At 38.5% G+C, this 19161-nt stretch overlaps 1 protein-coding gene across 2 annotated transcripts in view; it reads left to right on the plus strand.

Moving 5' to 3' along the window:
* LOC124139846 (gem-associated protein 5-like) overlaps positions 1-19161 on the plus strand; it is a 212996-nt gene that overhangs the window by 25445 nt on the left and 168390 nt on the right. For both annotated transcript variants that reach the window (XR_007219116.1, XM_048388307.1), the window contains exons 13-14: positions 97-236; positions 15256-15427. Coding sequence is in view for 1 of the 2 variants with exons in the window: in XM_048388307.1 (XP_048244264.1) it covers positions 97-236; positions 15256-15427 (312 nt within the window). In the remaining variant the exon portion in view is untranslated. The remainder of the gene's footprint in view (positions 1-96; positions 237-15255; positions 15428-19161) is intronic.

A 19161-nucleotide genomic window follows, 5' to 3' on the forward strand; every position in this document is an offset into this window, starting at 1 on the left:
CATTGCTGACTGTTGGCAACTTTATTTACTTAATATAATGTTTGTTTTGAATCCTCTAAAAGGTTCAGATAGTTTCCATGTGTTGACTTCTCCTAGATTCTGTGTCTGAGGGTGTGGCCAGCCTCACGGACAGCATCCGCCGGCTGGAGGGGCACAGCATCAGGGTGACGGCCATCTCCTGGAACCCCCACGTCGAGGGACAGATGGTCTCTGTGGGATATGACAGTATGGCCTATGTAAGTCACAGCTATATAGAAAAGTACAATTGCATCGTTGCCACCTATCCTGAGTGAGTTAAAAGGTATTGGCTTACAAAAAAATGATGCTTTGTCAGTATAACACATGCTATGTCAGTATAACACATGCTATGTCGTTATAATACATGTATTGTCAGTATAACACATGCTTTGTCAGTATAACACATGCTGTGTCGTTATAATACATGTATTGTCAGTATAACACATGCTATGTCGTTATAATACATGTATTGTCAGTATAACACATGCTATGTTAGTATAACACATGCTATGTCGTTATAATACATGTATTGTCAGTATAACACATGCTATGTCAGTATAATACATGTATTGTCAGTATAACACATGCTTTGTCAGTAAAACACATACTATGTTAGTATGACACATACTATGTCAGTATAACACATGCTTTGTCAGTATAACACATGCTTTGTCAGTATAACACATGCTATGTCAGTATAACACATGCTTTGTCAGTATAACACATACTATGTTAGTATGACACATACTATGTCAGTATAACACATGCTTTGTCAGTATAACACATGCTTTGTCAGTATAACACATGCTATGTCAGTATAATACATGTATTGTCAGTATAACACATGCTATGTCAGTATAATACATGCTATGTCAGTATAACACATGCTTTGTCAGTATAACACATGCTTTGTCAGTATAACACATGCTTTGTCAGTATAACACATGCTATGTCAGTATAACACATGCTATTTCAGTATAACACATGCTTTGTCAGTATAACACATGCTTTGTCAGTATAACACATGCTATGTCAGTATAACACATGCTTTGTCAGTATAACACATGCTATGTCAGTATAACACATGCTATGTCAGTATAACACATGCTATGTCAGTATAACACATGCTTTGTCAGTATGATATATGCTATGTCAGTATAATACATGTATTGTCAGTATAACACATGCTTTGTCAGTATAACACATGCTTTGTCAGTATAACACATGCTATGTCAGTATTACACATGCTTTGTCAGTATAACACATGCTTTCTCAGTATAACACATGCTATGTCAGAATGACTCATGCTATGTCAGTATAACACATGATTTGTCAGTATAACACATGCTTTGCCAGTATAACACATGCTTTGCCAGTATAACACATTCTTTGTCAGTATTACACATGCTATGTCAGAATGACTCATGCTATGTCAGTATAACAAATGATTTGTCAGTATAACACATGCTTTGCCAGTATAACACATGCTTTGCCAGTATAACACATTCTTTGTCAGTATAACACATGCTATGTCAGAATGACTCATGCTATGTCAGTATAACAAATGATTTGTCAGTAAAACACATGCTTTGCCAGTATAACACATGCTTTGCCAGTATAACACATGCTTTGTCAGTATAACACATGCTTTGTCAGTATAATACATGCTTTGCCAGTATAACACATGCTTTGTCAGTATGACACATGCCATGTCAGTATAACACATGCTTTGTCAGTATAACACATGCTTTCTTAGTATGACACATACTTTGTCAGTATTACACATGCTATGTCAGTATAACACATACTATGTCAGTATAACACATGCTTTGTCAGTATAACACATGCTTTGTCAGTATGACACATGCTTTGCAAGTATAACACATGCATTGCCAGTATAACACATGCTTTGTCAGTATAACACATGCTATGTCAGTATAACACATGCTATGTCAGTATAACACATGCTATGTCAGTATAACACATGCTATGTCAGTATAACACAAGCTATGTCAGTATAACACATGCTATGTCAGTATAACACATGCTATGTCAGTATAACACATGCTTTGTCAGTATAACACATGCTTTGTCAGTATGACACATGCTTTGCAAGTATAACACATGCATTGCCAGTATAACACATGCTTTGTCAGTATAGCACATGCTATGTCAGTATAACACATGCTATGTCAGTATAATATATGCTTTGTCAGTATAACACATGCTATGTCAGTATTACACATGCTATGTCAGTATAACACATGCTTTGTCAGTATAACAAATGCTGTGTCAGTATAACACATGCTTTGTCAGTATAACAAATGCTATGTCAGTATAATACATGTATTGTAAGTATAACACATGCTTTGTCAGTATAACACATGCTTTGTCATTATGACACATGCTATGTCAGTATAACACATGCTATGTCAGTATAACACAAGCTATGTCAGTATAACACATGCTATGTCAGTATAACACATGCTTTGTCAGTATAACACATGCTATGTCAGTATAACACATGCTATGTCAGTATAACACATGCTTTGTCAGTATATCACATGCTATGTCAGTATAACACATGCTTTCTCAGTATAACACATGCTTTGCTGGTATAACACATGCCTTGTTAGTATGACACATGCTTTGCCAGTATAACGCATGCTATGTCAGTATAACACATGCTTTCTTAGTATGACACATACTTTGTCAGTATTACACATGCTATGTCAGTATAACACATACTATGTCAGTATAACACATGCTATGTCAGTGTAACACATGCTATGTCAGTATGACTCATGCTTTGTCAGTATGACACATGCTATGTCAGTATAACACACAATTCGTCAGTATAACACATGCTATGTCAGTATAACACATGCTATGTCAGTATAACACATGCTAAGTCAGTATAACACATGCCTTGTTAGTATGACTCATACTTTGTCAGTATTACACATGATATGTCAGTATAACACATGCTTTGTCAGTATAACACATGCTTTGTCAGTATAACACATGCCACGTCAGTATAACACATGCTTTGTCAGTATAACACATGTTATGTCAGTATAACACATGCTTTGTCAGTATAATACATGTTTTGTCAGTATAACACATGCTATGTCAGTATAACACATGCTATGTCATTATAACACATGCTATGTCAGTATAACACATGCTTTCTCAGTATAACACATGCTTTGTCAGTATAACACATGTCTTGTTAATATAACACATGCTTTCTCAGTATAGCACATGCTATGTCAGTATAACACATGCTATGTCAGTATAACACATGCTATGTCAGTATAACACATGTTATGTCAGTATAACACATGCTATGTCAGTATAATACATGTTTTGTCAGTATAACACATGCTATGTCAGTATAACACATGCTATGTCATTATAACACATGCTATGTCAGTATAACACATGCCTTCTCAGTATAACACATGCTTTCTCAGTATAACACATGTCTTGTTAATATAACACATGCTTTCTCAGTATAGCACATGCTATGTCAGTATAACACATGCTATGTCAGTATAACACATGCTATGTCAGTATAACACATGCCTTGTTAGTATGACACATATTTTGTCAGTATTACACATGCTATGTCAGTATAACACATACTATGTCAGTATAACACATGCTTTGTCAGTATAACACATGCTTTGTCAGTATAACACATGCTTTGTCAGTATGACACATGCCATGTCAGTATAACACATGGTTTGCCAGTATAACACATGCTATGTCAGTATAACACATGCTTTGTCAGTATAACACATGCTTTGTCAGTATAACACATGCTATGTCAGTATAACACATGCTATGTCAGTATAACACATGCTTTCTCAGTATAACACATGCTTTGCCAGTATAACACATACTATGTCAGTATAACACATGCTATGTCAGTGTAACACATGGTATGTCAGTATAACACATGCTATGTCAGTATAACACATGCTTTGTCAGTATAACACATGCTTTGTCAGTATGACACATGCCATGTCAGTATGACACATGCCATGTCAGTATAACACATGCTTTGCCAGTATAACACATGCTATGTCAGTATAACACATGCTATGTCAGTATAACACATGCTATGTCAGTATAACACATGCTTTGTCAGTATAACACATGGTATGTCAGTATAACACATGCTTTGTCAGTATAACACATGCTTTGTCATTATGACACCTGCCACTTCAGTATAACACATGTTATGTCAGTATAACACATGTATTGTCAGTATTACACATGCTATGTCAGTATAACACATGCTACACTACTGCCTAGAAGTTCATTCCCCTTACACGCATGGGCAACGCGTTACGCAACCAGTGTGCATCGGGTTGGTCACGCGTGTGAGACCCGTGTGCAACGCGTTGCACACGGGTGTGCACCCCGTCCGCCACTCGTGTGCAACGCGTGACACACTCATTAGAGGGGGAACAAACTTTTGACCAAAGGAGGACCCGTCTTAAGCTGAACCTGGAGGTGGTAACAAGGAGAGAAAATTGTGTTATCCTGACGAAAAATGATAATACACATGTATTTCCTAATGTCTCCTTTCTTTATGTGATTTTGTGGGAATAACATGAATACTGTTGCGATTAAATAGATCTGTTTTGTTTTATACGACCATTGCTTCTAAATCCGATGGTGTTAAGAGAATACATGGTCCTGGAACATGTTATTGCAATTGAAATGCTTTTATTGTGATCTGACATTAACCGTCTGTAGTACGACTTTCAGTGATAATATGTATGAGGTTTGGCGGCGCATTGTTTTTATTGGACCCTAATTACTTTATGATGACTTGGACTCTTTATCACAGCTCCATAGCCGTGAGGCTGGAAAAGAGCAGCATGTAATTAATGAGGGTGGGTTATATCATTGAGGATACACTTGAGGGAGAGAATACTAATTACCGTACTACAGGAAGAGACCTGTAGACGTAAGCGCGGGGTTGTGTTTTAGCTGGCCGTTTGATAATGGCCGCCAGGAGAAGTGAGCTTTGCCTGCATCATCTAAAATAAATAATAAGATACAGCAGTGTTATTTTCACGGTCTGTTGAATAAACTCCCAGCGCAACGGTCAATGTATCTTCTACTTGATCCTTGATACATCATTTTGTCTTTCACAATATATAGTATTTCAACGTACAAAGGACACTGATCTAAAGCAATTCCGCGGGAGTAGTTGTTACCTGTGCATTACTGTATTTTCCCAGTGAGTACCCGGATGATATAGCAGAAATCTAGACTTGTTCGCGACCTGTGCTCGCCATTCGTAAGCGCATTTTAATTGAAAGTAGAAGGACGTATGGTCACACTGATCAACAAAAATGAAATACAGTTTTTGAAATGTAGGTATATTTGTGGGGAGCATCGGTAATGGTGATGCAGTTTTGATAAGTCACTTGCTTGGTAATTGTGCGATCTTCGTGTACACTATTTTGACTTGCAACACAGAGTAAATATTTCACTGAACATTGCTTATTTTACCGTGTGTATATGTTTACATTCAAAATGTAAACAGATTTCACTAAGGAAATGTATTAAAACGCCTAAATATTCAGTTTATTTTACAAATTAACTGAAAAATATGTCCATCTTTATTAATATGATAACGAATTCCAAATATTTGTTTATGTTTAATACCATCACCAAGTACAGTTCTGTATTGTTTGGCTTCTTTTCTTAGCATAATTAATATATTGTGATGTGTTTAAGCTCTCTTGGTCGTCTTTATCATTTTTAGTCAGTCGGTTAAAGGGCAAGTTCACACGGGAATGAACCTATTTTTCTTGTACTTTTTCCACATTAAAAGTGTTAACATAGAAGTGTCATAGACAAAAATATAAAAATATCACAATTAATTAACATATTTTTCGCATTAAAACGATTTATATTTTTCACATTTACCAAGTGTTCTATTTCCACAACAAAAACACCATGGCTTATGCCCCTTGCAATATGACGTCATTGGTGCCAATTGATAAACATTATGACGTCATCATGCTTTGTTAGAGCCGCTTCACGTGGTGTAGGTCCAGGTGTGTGATTCTAGCGTCTCAGATGCCAGCCAGCATAGTGTTATGCTGAGTCACCACTGCGCCGGAGTGTGTCGTAGGCCATGTTGTTTTACCGCAAACTGGTACTTGATATCTTTTGCGTTGAGAATAGACAGGGACCCAGTTGAATTGGCACCAATTACGTCATAATCTAAGGGGGATAACTCAGGCCTGTTTAGCTCGAAAAACGAAGGCCTCATAACGGCATATCATTTTCACACTATTGTGAGCTTCCTACGTTCACTGTGAAAAAAATGAGTGTATATTTTCAAACACAGATACTAATTAATTCTAAAATTGCGTTTTGTTTAGAAAAAGAAAGAAAGTGATTTTTGCGTGTACACTTCCCCTTTAAATAAATGAATGGATTATTCAGTCAATTTGTAAAATGACTGAAATATTTAGATATTTAATAAATTGCCTGAGTGAATCATATTTTACACATTGACTGTAACATATTCACGCTTACAAAAGAAAATACTTGTGAAAACACCGTCTATCGCGCATCGAAAAACTTCCCAACCAAACGGAAAGGAACAAGAATGATTCTGTTCAAAGCTGCAGCGAATAAATGAAAACAAAATGCAAATATCATTATAACAACCTACCAAAGTTATAATGTATCCGGGAATATCAACATACAGGAACAATATCCATTGCGTCTGCAGCTGTACAAAAATACTTATTCGATGTAAAATGTCTATGTGAGAATCAAATACTTTAATAATAATTATTTGGAAACAATATTTTGAATATATATGAAATATATTAAAAAATTTAAATATATCGTTTTTAAACGTTATTTAAATGTATCGAATAGTATAACCCGTGTTTGTTTCTTAACTGATCACTTATTTTGTTTCAATTGTTTCACATAGGTGCCAAGTTAGCTGAGAAAGCCCACGTGACAACTATTTTTATAATGTCCACGGTTCTTAAAAACATACATTGAGTTAGATAACAATGAACAACCGGTCAGTGTATTATCGGTTACCCTTTGAACAAAGTATGTTGTTTTTACATCTGTACTTCACGCCATGATATGAGTATTCCCTAGGTTTAGTAACCCTACCTTCACATGTAAACACTTACTTTTGACATATCCACTGTGCAAGATAACAGTAATTAATCAATCAACGTATTTCCTGTTGATCCTTTGATGTCCGGGAATGATCAGTTGATTTACAAAAAAAGTAAAGCAACTGATCATACATCACTTGCTGGGCTGCGACGTGCATAACTCACATTCCACCTCACTTCAAACCTGGATTTAGATTAAATAATTACCCCAGGTACAAGAAAGACCAAATTTGAACCTTTATCGGGTAATCTGAGTGGTGCTACAACTAAGTATACATGTTATAAATTCATTAACTGAGCAGCAAGTGAATTACGACAAATACAGAAGTGTAGGGTTATACCAGAAAATGTGGATGACAACAAGGGAGTAGTAATTGTATCATCCACGCAATCCGAAATCCGCAAATGCTTTCACTCAGGGATACTTTTTTATTATCAAACTGTAACAATCAGGGGTATTTCCAAATGACGACATCCGATGAGCTTTCGCCGTTATTTGTCTGTTTGTTTAGGCTGAAGAAATTAATTACCATGCGCCCTTTGTTGAAATCTTCATACATCACGGGTAACCAATCAGTTTTCAAAAATGCGTAAGTTTATTTAGCTGTCCTTGCAGACTGGTAGCCCAGTCTCTTGTCACGCTCGGTTGCGTTAACGAGCAAATTGACTCACGGCAGCTAGTAAGCCAAAGCGGAAATCCAAAGGTCGTGTTACCTGAAGAATCAACCTTCATTTGCGAAATATCTACTGCTCTCAAAATCAATATTTCTCCCAATACTAAAAGTCAGAACTTTCTAACCAAGGAGTACCAGTTGAAACTGGTCGATGGCTGAACATTCCCAGGGAAGACAACCAGTGTCCACTCTGTGATTCTATCGCCGTGGGAGATGAATTGCATTATATATTCCGATGTGAAGCTTTTCACCAACGGCGATATGAACTCTTAAATAAGCAATATCTTAAGTTTCAAAACATTTAAGAAAATTATGACCACTAACAGTGTAAGAAATCTTAAAGGCCTATCTAAATTCCTTAACAATGTGTACAATACAATTGGTAAATTGTATTAGTATCCACGTATCCTATTTTTATTAAATTGTACATAATAAAAATTGTAGATAATTGTATGTCATGTTATTCTAAGAATAAATGAGTTTGAGTCCGACACCCGAGAAGAAGCCAGAGATTAGTGCCCCTTTTTGAATAGTTTACAATCATGTGTTTTACGGTTAGCTGTGTTGGCTTAAACGTATTTTTATTTCAAAAGAAATCTGGATCGGTAAACAAGCAAAACATGCTTATGTACTACCTCTCCAGGTAACAACTTAACAACAGCTGGATATATATAAGAGAGTGATGAACATAAACATACAAAATGCACAAATGAAAGCAAGCAAGTGGTGTCTTTGAAATAAGGTAATGCAGTTTTCCTTTACTACATGCATAAAATTAAGCTACTCAAACCTTTTGCTTTTGACAACTGATTTAAGAAGAGTCACGTTTGTAGAACTGCTTAACTACTGCCATGTAATATAATTTTTAGACCATATCCATGTGTGTAGAAATACACAGTGTTTCTGATATTATCATATTTTTTAACAGTTATAGAAAAAGTGAATTGCATCTTCAAGGTGATATCCACAAGTGCAGTCTGGTATGTCTGATACATGTCGTCTAAGCTTATCAGCGTTTAAGTCACTGCAGCCGAGCCTAAGGCGACAGTGGACAATTTGGCATGATCTATGAAAATATTTGAAGTCAAAATTATTAATAATTGCATCAGAACGATTAATTAAGGATTTGATTTCTTTTAATGAGCGAGCATTAGTTACTTCATCGGATAGAGGGTTCCGCAGGTTGATCATATCCAGAAGAAATGATAATAAGCATAGGACTGTGTTCTACATTTGATTGTTTGTATGTTGAATCTTTTTCTAAGGTTATATTTCCTGTTATCAGAGAATTGAATATACACTTTTCAAATAATTTGGCTAAGCAACTTGTGAGTGCTACAAGTCTATAATTTGAGCATTCATGTTCATCGCTGACACTGACACCGCATCAGCCCGGCAGTGGACTTGACACAATTATTTGCGCACCGATAATATAACTCCTACAGACAGGTGGGGTGGTTGTTCAAAGCGAAACGGACGACCCCGTCTGTTATCTAATAAATGCTGTGCGGCGCCTTTGATCTTTCCTCCAACCATACACCTTATAGTAGTAAACGACGATCAGGATGGCCTGGAAATAAACACAATTCTGTCTGCCCAATGCATCCACAATTAACTAGAATGCTTCATATCTACAAATATATATAGAAAATAGATATTTGCCCACAGCAAATATTCATTTGCTTAATTGCATCAGTGTGGTTTATGAGAACATGTACAATGCTTTCTTACGCTTGGTGAGGCAGACTGAAATTGAACATTAGGATAACGTCAGCAGGGATAAAAGAGGTCATACCAAATAACTTTATTTACTAGTGGAAAAATCAGTTGCACTTCTTTATTTAATCATTACCCTTTTTTACCCTAATAGTACAAGTGCTTCCCCGTGTGCGAGATAGGCTTAAGTCGGAAAGCGCACGTTATATCTCCGAGGTACCTATCTACCAGAACTCTATTTGCTGTTCTGGCAATACATAAATATATGTAAGTTACGTACATGGGGAGGCTAGATTATTTACAGCTTACAGCAAAATAGTGCAAATATTATGTTCAATAAAAGAAAACGTTGATAGATCTATAACACACTTTTTGTACTATTAAACCAACTGTGGACTTTTAAGACATTTTCGCTTATTGTAATAACATCTAGCTAACCAATCATGTCTATCTCTGAAATCCACAAGCATAGTTGCTGTCAAACCTAAAAAACATATTCAGGGAGGTCAGTTTTGATTTGCCAAGCACCTTAAGGTGAGTTTATTTTTAAACTGTCAAAAGCGATTGTCCCTTCAATACTAGTATATGTCTGGAAGCTGTCTCTCGGACTGTTATGAGTTATGATGTATTTTATGATATAACTGGGGAATGTTCAAATTAGTTGCTGTCGTTTAATCCAACGTTCTAACTGTCAACTGTCTCAACAGGACCATAGGTTTGGTTATATATCTCCTCCCTGTCTCTATGTCTTAAGTTGTTAATCCGTAACTGCGGTCCAAATGTATCAACTTATTCATCTATTGTTGCAAACTTGACTGATTTAAACATATCTTATTGATCATGAACTACTCAGTCAGTCAAGCACCTGTATCAGAAATGTAAAACCAGCCATGTTTCATGTAGTCCCAATATCACTGAAAAATGCCGATGTAACGTGTTCAGTCTGCCTCACCAAGCGTAAGAAAGCATTGTACATGTTCTGATAAACCATACTGATGCAATTAAGCAAATGAATATTTGCTGTGGGCAAATATCTATTTTCTATATATATATTTGTGGATATGAAGCATTCTAGTTAATTGTGGATACACTGGGCAGACAGAATTGTGTTTATTTCCAGGCCATCCTGATCGTCGTTTACTACTATAAGGTGTATGTTTTGAGGCAAGATCAAAGGCGCCGCACAGCATTTATTAGATAACAGACGGGGTCGTCCGTTTCGCTTTAAACAACCACCCCACCCTGTCTGTAGGAGTTATATAATCGGTGCGCAAATAACTGTGTCAAGTCCACTGCCGGGCTGATGCGGTGTCAGTGTCAGCGATGAACATGAATGCTCAAATTATAGACCTGTAGCACTCACAAGTTGCTCAGCCAAAATATTTGAAAAGTGTATATTCAATTCTCTGATTACAGCAAATATAACCTTAGAAATAGATTCAACATACAAACAATCAAATGTAGAACACAGACCTATGCTTAATAATAATTTCTTCTGGATATGAACCCTCTATCCGATGAAGTAACTAATGCTCGCTCATTAAAAGAAATCAAATCCTTAATTAATCGTTCTGATGCAATTACTAATAATTTTGACTTCAAATATTTTCATAGATCATGCCAAATTGTCCACTGTCGCCTTAGGCTCGGCTGCAGTGACTTAACGCTGATAAGTTTAGACGACATGTATCAGACATACCAGACTGCACTTGTGGATATCACCTTGAAGATGCAATTCACATTTTCTATAACTGTCAAAAAATACGATAATATCAGAAACACTGTGTGTTTCTACACACATGGATATGGTCTAAAAATGATATTACGTGGCAGTAGTTAAGCAGTTCTACAAACATGACTCTTCTTAAATCAGTTCACGACATCATTGTCAAAAGCAAAAGGTTTGAGTAGCTTAATTTTATGCATGTAGTAAAGGAAAACTGCATTACCTTATTTCACAGACACCACTTGCTTCAGTGTATTGGCTTAGTGTATTTCATTTGTGCATTTTGTATGTTTATGTTCATCACTCTCTTATATATATCCAGCTGTTGTTAAGTTGTTACCTGGAGTGGTATTACATAAGCAAGTTTTGCTTGTTTACCGATCCAGATTTCTTTTGAAATAAAAATACGTTTAAGCCAACACAGCTAACCGTAAAACACATGATTGTAAACTATTCAAAAAGGGGCACTAATCTCTGGCTTCTTCTCGGGTGTCGGACTCAAACTCAAACTCATTTATTCTTAGAATAACATGACATACAATTATCTACAATTTTTATTATGTACAATTTAACAAAAATAATAAAAATAGGATACATGGATACTAATACAATTTACCAATTGTATTGTACACATTGTTAAGGAATTTAGATAGGCCTTTTAGATTTCTTACACTGTTAGTGGTCATAATTTTCTTAAATGTTTGGAAACTTAAGATATTGCTTATTTAAGAGTTCATATCGCCGTTGGTGAAAAGCTTCACATTGGAATAAATAATGCAATTCATATCCCATAGCGATAGATTCACAGAGTGGACACTGGCTGTCTTCCCTGGGAATGTTCAGCCATCGACCTGTTTCAACTGGTAATCCTTGGTTAGAAAGTTCTGACTTTAATTTTGAGAGCAGTAGATATTTCGCAAATGAAGGTTGATTCTTCAGGTAAAACGACCTTTGGATTTCCGCTTGGGCTTTCTAGCTGCCGTGAGTCAATTTGCTCGTTAACGCAACCGAGCGTGACAAGAGACTGGGCTACCAGTCTGCAAGGACGGCTATAGCTTACGCATTTTTGAAAAGTGATTGGTTACCCGTGATTGGTTACCCGATTTCAACAAAGGGCGCATGGTAATTAATTTCTTCAGCCTAAACAAACAGACAAATAACGGCGAAAGCTCATCGGATGTCGTTATTTGGAAATACCCCTGATGGTTACAGTTTAATAATAAAAAAGTATCCCTGAGTGAAAGCATTTGCGGATTTCGGATTGCGTGGATGATACAATTACTACTCCCTTGTTGTCATCCACATTTTCTGGTATAACCCTACACTTGTGTATTTGTCGTAATTCACTTGCTGCTCAGTTAATGAATTTATAACATGTATACTTAGTTGTAGCACCACTCAGATTATAAAGGTTCAAATTTGGTCTTTCTTGTACCTGGGGTAATTATTCAATCTAAATCCAGGTTTGAAGTGAGGTGGAATGTGAGTTATGTGATACGCACGTGGCAGCCCAGCAAGAGATGTATGGTCAGTTGCTTTACTTTTTTTGTAAATCAACTGATCATTCCCAGACATCAAAGGATCAACAGGAAATACGTTGATTGATTAATTACTGTTATCTTGCACAGTGGATATGTCAAAAGTAAGTGTTTACATGTGAAGGTAGGTTTACTAAACCTAGGCAATACACTCATATCATGGCGTGAAGTACAGATGTAAAAACAACATACTTTGTTCAAAGGGTAACCGATAATACACTGACTGGTTGTTCATTGTTATCTAACACAATGTATGTTTTTTAAGAACCGAGGACATTATAAAAATAGTTGTCACGTGGGCTTTCTCAGCTAACTTGGCAGCTATGTGAAACAATTGAAACAAACTAAGTGATCAGTTAAGAAACAAACACGGGTAATAATATTCGATACATTTAAATAACGTTTAAAACGATATATTTAAATATTTTAATATATTTCATATATATTCCAAATATTGTTTCCAAATAATTATTATTAAAGTATTTGATTCTCACATAGACATTTGACATCGAATAAGTATTTTTGTACAGCTGCAGACCCAATGGATATTGTTCCTTTATGTTGATATTCCCGGATACATTATAACTTTGGTAGGTTGTAATAATTATATTTGCATTTTGTTTTAATTCATTCGCTGCAGCTTTGAACAGAATCATTCTTGTTCCTTTCCGTTTGGTTGGGAAGTTTTTCGATGCGCGATAGACGTTGTTTTCACAAGTATTTTCTTTTGTAAGCGTGTATATGTTACAGTCAGTGTGTAAAATATGATTCACTCAGGCAATTTATTAAATATCTAAATATTTCAGTCATTTTACAAATTGACTGAATAATCCATTCATTTATTTAACCGACAGACTCAAAATGATAAAGACGATCAAAAGAGCTTAAACACATCACAATATATTAATTATGCTAAGAAAAGAAGCCCAACAATACAGAACTGTACTTGGTGATGATATTAAACATAAACAAATATTTGGAATTCGTTATCATATTAATAAAGATGGACATATTTTTCAGTTAATTTGTAAAATAAACTGAATATTTAGGCGTTTAATAAATTTCCTTAGTGAAATATGTTTACATTTTGAATGTAAACATATACACACGGTAAAATAACCAATGTTCAGATGAAATATTTACTTTGTGTTGCAAGTCAAAATAGTGTACACAAAGATCGCACAATTACCGATGCTCCCCACAAATATACCTACATTTCCAAAACTGTATTTCATTTTTGTTGATCAATGTGACCATACGTCCTTCTACTTTCAATAAAAATGCGCTTACGAATGGCGAGCACAGGTCGCGAACAAGTCTAGATTTCTGCTGTATCATCCGGGTACTCACTGGGAAAATACAGAAATGCACAGGTAACAACTACTCCCGCGGAATTGCTTTAGATCAGTGCTCCTTTGTACTTTGAATTACTATATATTGTGAATGCCAAAATGATTTATCAAGGATCAAGTAGAAGATACATTGACAGTAGCGCTGGGAGTTTATTCAACAGACCCGTGAAAATAACACTGCTGTTTCTTACTATTTATTTTAGATGACGCAGTCAAAGCTCACTTCTCCTGGCGGCCATTATCGAACGGCCAGCTAAAACACAACCCCGCGCTTACGTCTACAGGTCTCTTCCTGTAGTACGGTAATTAGTATTCTCTCCCTCAAGTGTATCCTCAATGATATAACCCACCCTCATTAATTACATGCTGCTCTTTCCCAGCCTCACGGCTATGGAGCTGAGATAAAGAGTCCAAGTCATCATAAAGTAATTAGGGTCCAATAAAAACAATGCGCCGCCAAACCTCATACATATTATCACTGAAAGTCGTACTACAGACGGTTAATGTCAAATCACAATAAAAGCATTTCAATTGCAATAACATGTTCCAGGACCATGTATTCTCTTAACACCATCGGATTTTGAAGCAATGGTCGTATAAAACAAGACAGATCTATTTAAACACAACAGTATTCATGTTATTCCAACAAAATCACAGAAAGAAAGGAGACATTAGCAAATACATGTGTATTATCATTTTTCGTCAGGATAACAAAATTTTCTCTCCTTGTTACCACCTCCAGGTTCAGCTTATGACGGGTCCTCCTTTGGTCAAAAGTTTCTTCCCCCTCTAATGAGTGTGTCACGCGTTGCACACGAGTGGCGGACGGGGTGCACACCCGTGTGCAACGCGTTGCACACGGGTATCACACGCGTGACCAACCCGATGCACACTGGTTGCGTAACGTGTTGCCCATGCGTGTAAGGGGAATGAACTTCTAGGCAGTAGTGTACTATGTCAGTATAACACATGCTTTCTCAGTATAACACATGCTTTGCCAGTATAACACATGCCTCGTTAATATTTATGAGAGTGTGCTCATTACAGGTGTGGAATGTGAAGACAGGGGAGGCAATGTATCAGTTTGAGGGACACATTCAGCGCCTCTTGGCGGTGACCTGGAGTGGTACTGACCCCGATGAGGTCATGTCTGGAGGGTTTGACTCCATGCTGCACCGATGGAAGGTTTCCTCCCTCCCAAAGGCCGTCATAGAAACAGGTAGGTTAACAGTTGGGCTTGAAGAGGTTTCATTCCTTTGGAATAGTAAATAGCCAGGATAAGCAAAGATGATTTAATAATCTGGTTTTATGATGTTGAAGATGTTTTAGCAATGCTGAAGGTGTTTTGTTGTTGTTGAAGGTGCTTAGATAATGCTTGCAACAAATCAAGGGCGTAACTCAACTCAGTAAATAATAACTTTCTCTTTCCTCACAAATTCAGCAAATAATGTTCTGAAGGGTTTCAGTTTAGGAAACTGTAAGATTACGACATTTAAACATATTTGATCATGCTGGCTGGATGAAATTAATTGGCACATTGACCTAGTGTTGGTGAAAGAAGACACCTTTAGCTGATGTAATAAAATAATGGTGTCATTCTGAACTCACGGGAGAGGATAAATCAGTCAGAATATGCAATCTGTCATGTTGGTTGTAAAAAACCATCACATGTGGGAGAAGGGCAGTAACTTGGAGGCACTGATACTGGTGAGGACATACGTCCATCAGATTTATGACTTCCAGGAATAGGCAATACTGCAGAAATCCAAGTACACTGTACTAGAATATGAACTACACATGTGCACTACTGTTTCATCTCTAAATATAAATATAGCTTGTTTATGGATCTACTAAAGAACGCCACCCCTACCTTACCACCCCACCCCCCAAGTACAAAAACCTTGAATGCAACGTTGAACCCCATTTTATGTCACCTATACCAATCTATTCAGAGCACTCTCTCAAACACTCTTCTGACCACTCTCTGTTGACCACTTAAGCAACCACTCATTCTCCCATATGCTCATTCAGTCACTCAACTACTAAACCACTAACAAACCACCCAACCAACCACACCACTGTATTTTAAGGAATAGTCATTGCACAATTTATGACATATATATTTATATGAACGGAAACTCTTCATGCAAATTTTAATTCAGGAATAGCTTTATTCTTTCATTTACTACCTAGGTAGTCAAAAAAACATCACAAAAAGTTAATATTAAGAAGACAAATTTATGGCTTCCAAAAATATGATCAAATCATATCATTAATCATGGTGCAGTCACTAGCTGAAGCCCCACTAAAATACCAATTGTACGTCCATGAATGTGAGAGAGAACAGCTGTAAGTAATGCTGGTGGAAGGACATGTTGCTGTAACAACAAATACATCACCTCTGCTTCTGTAAGTCATACTCTGTAACATGATATGTTCCTAGAGAGAATCCAGGTGTTGAAGCGTTTTAGATTTCGCATGCAGATTGTTATGTTGAAAATATTGACTATTTAAAATAATGCATACCACTTTCCAGAAGATTTGGTTTCAAAGATTTGATGGGCTGGTTGTGTTGCCTAGTGGTTAAAGTGTTCACTCGTCACGCCCAAGTCCCGAGTTTGATTCCCCACATGGGTACAATGTGTGAAGCCCATTTCTGGTGTCCCCTGCCATGATATTGCTTTAATATTGCTAAAACCGGCGTAAAACCACAGACACTCACTCACTCACTTAAGATTTTAGTGTTAGGTTTTAGTTCTCAGTATTTATGCAGAAAATGTTTGAATATCAATGCTCAGTACAACTACATATCCAGGTGAGCTACAGTGTCATGGCACTATGTTTTTGTAAAGATTAATGTGTTGTAAGTGCTAGTGAGGTTTCCATGAAAAATACTGCACAATGCCAAGGACAGTTTGAAAAGTGATCGAAGGTTTAATGAGGAAATAAGCAGAAAATGTATTTCTGTTGTCTTGGACTTGGAAGTTAAAGGAAAGAAAATGACAGTCATTTTGTCGTATCAATTAATATGTACACGCAATCAGCAGCACTATCAAGCCAAGAACTAGGATGTGGACCACTTGTTAATGATCAAATGTAAGAGTTCATGGTTGTTGCAGTTGAATTGACAGGTTATCATTTCCATCGTGGTCACTTGAAATATGTTATTGCTGATTAAGTTCTCATGCACTGTGAGTGAGAAGACTGGGCATAGTGTAGCACATGAACTGTGTATTCAAAGTAGCATATAGTGTAGTGTTTAACTGATGGGTAGGGTTGTACAGGAGGCTCAGGGATTTTACAGGAGGGTGGGGTGTTGTGGAGGAGGCACAGGGGTCTAACAGGAGGTAGGGTGGGTTTTACAGGAGGCTGAGGTGTTTTACAGGAGCGTGGGGTGTTGAGCAGGAGGATCAGGGATTTTACAGGAGGGTGGGGTGTTGTGGAGGAGGCACAGGGGTCTAACAGGAGGGCGGGTGGGTGGGTTGTACAGGAGGCCGAGGTGTTTTACAGGAGGGTGGGGTGTTGAGCAGGAGCGTGGGGTGTTGTACAGGAGGGTGGGGGTGTTTTACAGGAGGGTGGGGGTGTTTTACAGGAGGGTGGGGTGTTGTACAGGAGGGTGGGGTGTTGTGGAGGAGGGTGGGGGTGTTGTGGAGGAGGGTGGGGTGTTTTACAGGAGGGTTGGGTGTTGTACAGGAGGGTGGGGGTGTTGTACAGGAGTGTGGGGTGTTGTACAGGAGCGTGGGGTGTTGTACAGGAGGGTGGGGTGTTGTACAGGAGGGTGGGGTGTTGTACAGGAGGGTGGGGGTGTTGTACAGGAGGGTGGGGGTGTTGTACAGGAGGGTGGGGGTGTTTTACAGGAGGGTGGGGTGTTGTACAGGAGGGTGGGGGTGTTTTACAGGAGGGTGGGGTGTTGTGGAGGAGGGTGGGGGTGTTTTACAGGAGGGTGGGGGTGTTGTACAGGAGGGTGGGGTGTTGTGGAGGAGGGTGGGGGTGTTGTACAGGAGGGTGGGGTGTTGTACAGGAGCGTGGGGTGTTGTACAGAAAGATGGGGTGTTGTACAGGAGGGTGGGGTGTTTTACAGGAGGGTGGGGTGTTGTACAGGAGGGTGGGGTGTTGTACAGGAGGGTGGGGTGTTGTACAGGAGGGTGGGGTGTTTTACAGGAGGGTGGGGGTGTTGTACAGGAGGGTGGGGTGTTGTGGAGGAGGGTGGGGGTGTTGTACAGGAGGGTGGGGGTGTTGTACAGGAGGGTGGGGTGTTGTACAGGAGGGTGGGGTGTTGTACAGGAGGGTGGGGTGTTGTACAGGAGGGTGGGGGTGTTTTACAGGAGGGTGGGGTGTTGTACAGGAGGGTGGGGTGTTGTACAGGAGGGTGGGGTGTTATACAGGAGGGTGGGGTGTTGTACAGGAGGGTGGGGTGTTGTACAGGAGGGTGGGGGTGTTTAACAGGAGGGTGGGGGTGTTTTACAGGAGGGTGGGGTGTTGTACAGGAGGGTGGGGGTGTTGTACAGGAGGGTGGGGGTGTTGTACAGGAGGGTGGGGTGTTGTACAGGAGGGTGGGGTGTTGTACAGGAGGGTGGGGGTGTTGTACAGGAGGGTGGGGGTGTTGTACAGGAGGGTGGGGTGTTGTACAGGAGGGTGGGGGTGTTTTACAGGAGGGTGGGGTGTTGTACAGGAGGGTGGGGTGTTGTACAGGAGGGTGGGGTGTTGTACAGGAGGGTGGGGGTGTTTAACAGGAGGGTGGGGGTGTTTTACAGGAGGGTGGGGGTGTTGTACAGGAGGGTGGGGGTGTTGTACAGGAGGGTGGGGTGTTGTACAGGAGGGTGGGGTGTTTTACAGGAGGGTGGGGGTGTTGTACAGGAGGGTGGGGTGTTGTGGAGGAGGGTGGGGGTGTTGTACAGGAGGGTGGGGGTGTTGTACAGGAGGGTGGGGGTGTTGTACAGGAGGGTGGGGGTG

Source organism: Haliotis rufescens, unplaced genomic scaffold (assembly GCF_023055435.1).
Source record: "Haliotis rufescens isolate VD_foot unplaced genomic scaffold, xgHalRufe1.0.p SCAF_7, whole genome shotgun sequence".
Classification (NCBI taxonomy): Eukaryota; Metazoa; Mollusca; class Gastropoda; order Lepetellida; family Haliotidae; genus Haliotis; species Haliotis rufescens.